The sequence below is a fragment of the Galeopterus variegatus genome, unplaced genomic scaffold (assembly GCF_000696425.1).
Source record: "Galeopterus variegatus unplaced genomic scaffold, G_variegatus-3.0.2 Scaffold897, whole genome shotgun sequence".
NCBI classification, from domain to species: domain Eukaryota; kingdom Metazoa; phylum Chordata; class Mammalia; order Dermoptera; family Cynocephalidae; genus Galeopterus; species Galeopterus variegatus.
Window position 1 is genome coordinate 298,973 of NW_007727008.1, and position 1,517 is coordinate 300,489.

Below are 1,517 nucleotides of genomic sequence, written 5' to 3' on the forward strand. Positions count from 1 at the left end.
GCACTATCCAGTGCGCCACCGGGCCGGCCCCTTCATCTTTCTTTTGCATCACTAAGAGATATAAAACCTTACGTATTCTTTCTCTGTCTTCAGATGAGAAGACTTGTTTGGCTTTTGAAATTTATTTCAGTAAACATTCAGGCAGTGCTAGCATTGGGTTTGAAGAGATGGCTGGCTCACTGTGTCTACCATCTGGAGACACACAGCATGGATTTCTGGATCAGGTGGACAAATGCTGTTCATCTAGAGATTAGGAGCAGGGAGCCTCACACAGGGTTGGAGGCTTCTTCCAACCTCCCAGTCTAATGGTTAGCCTTAGATTAGATATTTCCTTTCTTTTCGTCAAGGAAATTCTTCCTTTAAAGCATTTTTTCATACGCAGATGGCATTATTTAACCTTTCTTCTTCTTGAAGAACTCTTGACTTGAAGAGGACACATTTGACTAAAATTTAGTTCAACAGCTGAGATGCATGATAATTTCCAGATATTTATTTATGGTAGCTAAATAACTTTAAAACAGTAAATAAAGGTATGACCTAGGATGCCTGTCATGTGACAAGTCATTTCCTACATGTGTCAAGAGTATGTTTCAACCATCCTGCAGACATGACACTGTGTGCTTTAGCAGAGTTTTTTAGAAATAACAATATTGCTCCTTTTCAGAAATTTGGAACTATCCGAGCAGATTTGATTGAACAGATGAGATTCAAACAGAGACTGAAAGTGATCCAAACACTGGAGGACACTACAAAACGGAACGTGGTAAGTCCTTTGAGAAACAACGGGTAGGCTTCTGTCTTCATCCTGCCTCACATTCCTGCCAGCTCATAAATTCCTGCTTGACAGAACTGTAGATAATTTAAAGGAAGAAACTTAGAGGCTTTTCCAATATGACACTTTTTGAGTTTGTAAAACTTGTTGTGCTTATTATTTCTGTAGGTACGAACCATTGTGACAGAAACTTCCTTTACCATTGATGAGCTAGAGGAACTTTATGCTCTTTTCAAGGTGAGTTTCAAAGTAAATTCACGTCCATTTAAAGGAGTAAAAGAGTTTACTGTAGTAACTCAGTTCTTGATTTTCTGTTAAATTGTTAAGGTCTCCACATGCATAAATAGGAAGACAGAGCTGAGAGCACAAATCTGGAGTACTTTATATAAAAAGTAAACACATTCTTCTAACTAATTTAAGTTGATGTTTTAGTTCTCTTCCACTCCATCTAATATTCTGGCTGTATCCTTGGACCTAAAAAATAGATTATTGCTTTATAATACTCATTAGAACAGTGGTGACCGAGTTTAAATTCTGCCTAGAATTCTTGTAAATTGTAATTTCCTATATTAAGCTGTGAATCACCCTTAAAAAAGATAATATGTAGCTGGAATAAGAATAAAGCTGTCTAAATGTCTAAGGAAAAACATAATTGGTTAAGTTTTTGTGATGTCTATTTTACTATTCAGCCCCTACCAATCTTGATTCTTGACAAGAAAGTATTATGTTAGTAAATAAAGCAATG

The 1,517-nt window shown here is 36.5% G+C and overlaps 1 protein-coding gene across 1 annotated transcript in view; it reads left to right on the plus strand.

Moving 5' to 3' along the window:
• TBC1D9 (TBC1 domain family, member 9 (with GRAM domain)) overlaps positions 1-1,517 on the plus strand; it is an 81,729-nt gene that overhangs the window by 64,120 nt on the left and 16,092 nt on the right. Inside the window, exons 11-12 of the mRNA XM_008573281.1 lie at positions 665-763; positions 941-1,009. Coding sequence (XP_008571503.1) covers positions 665-763; positions 941-1,009 — 168 coding nt within the window. The remainder of the gene's footprint in view (positions 1-664; positions 764-940; positions 1,010-1,517) is intronic.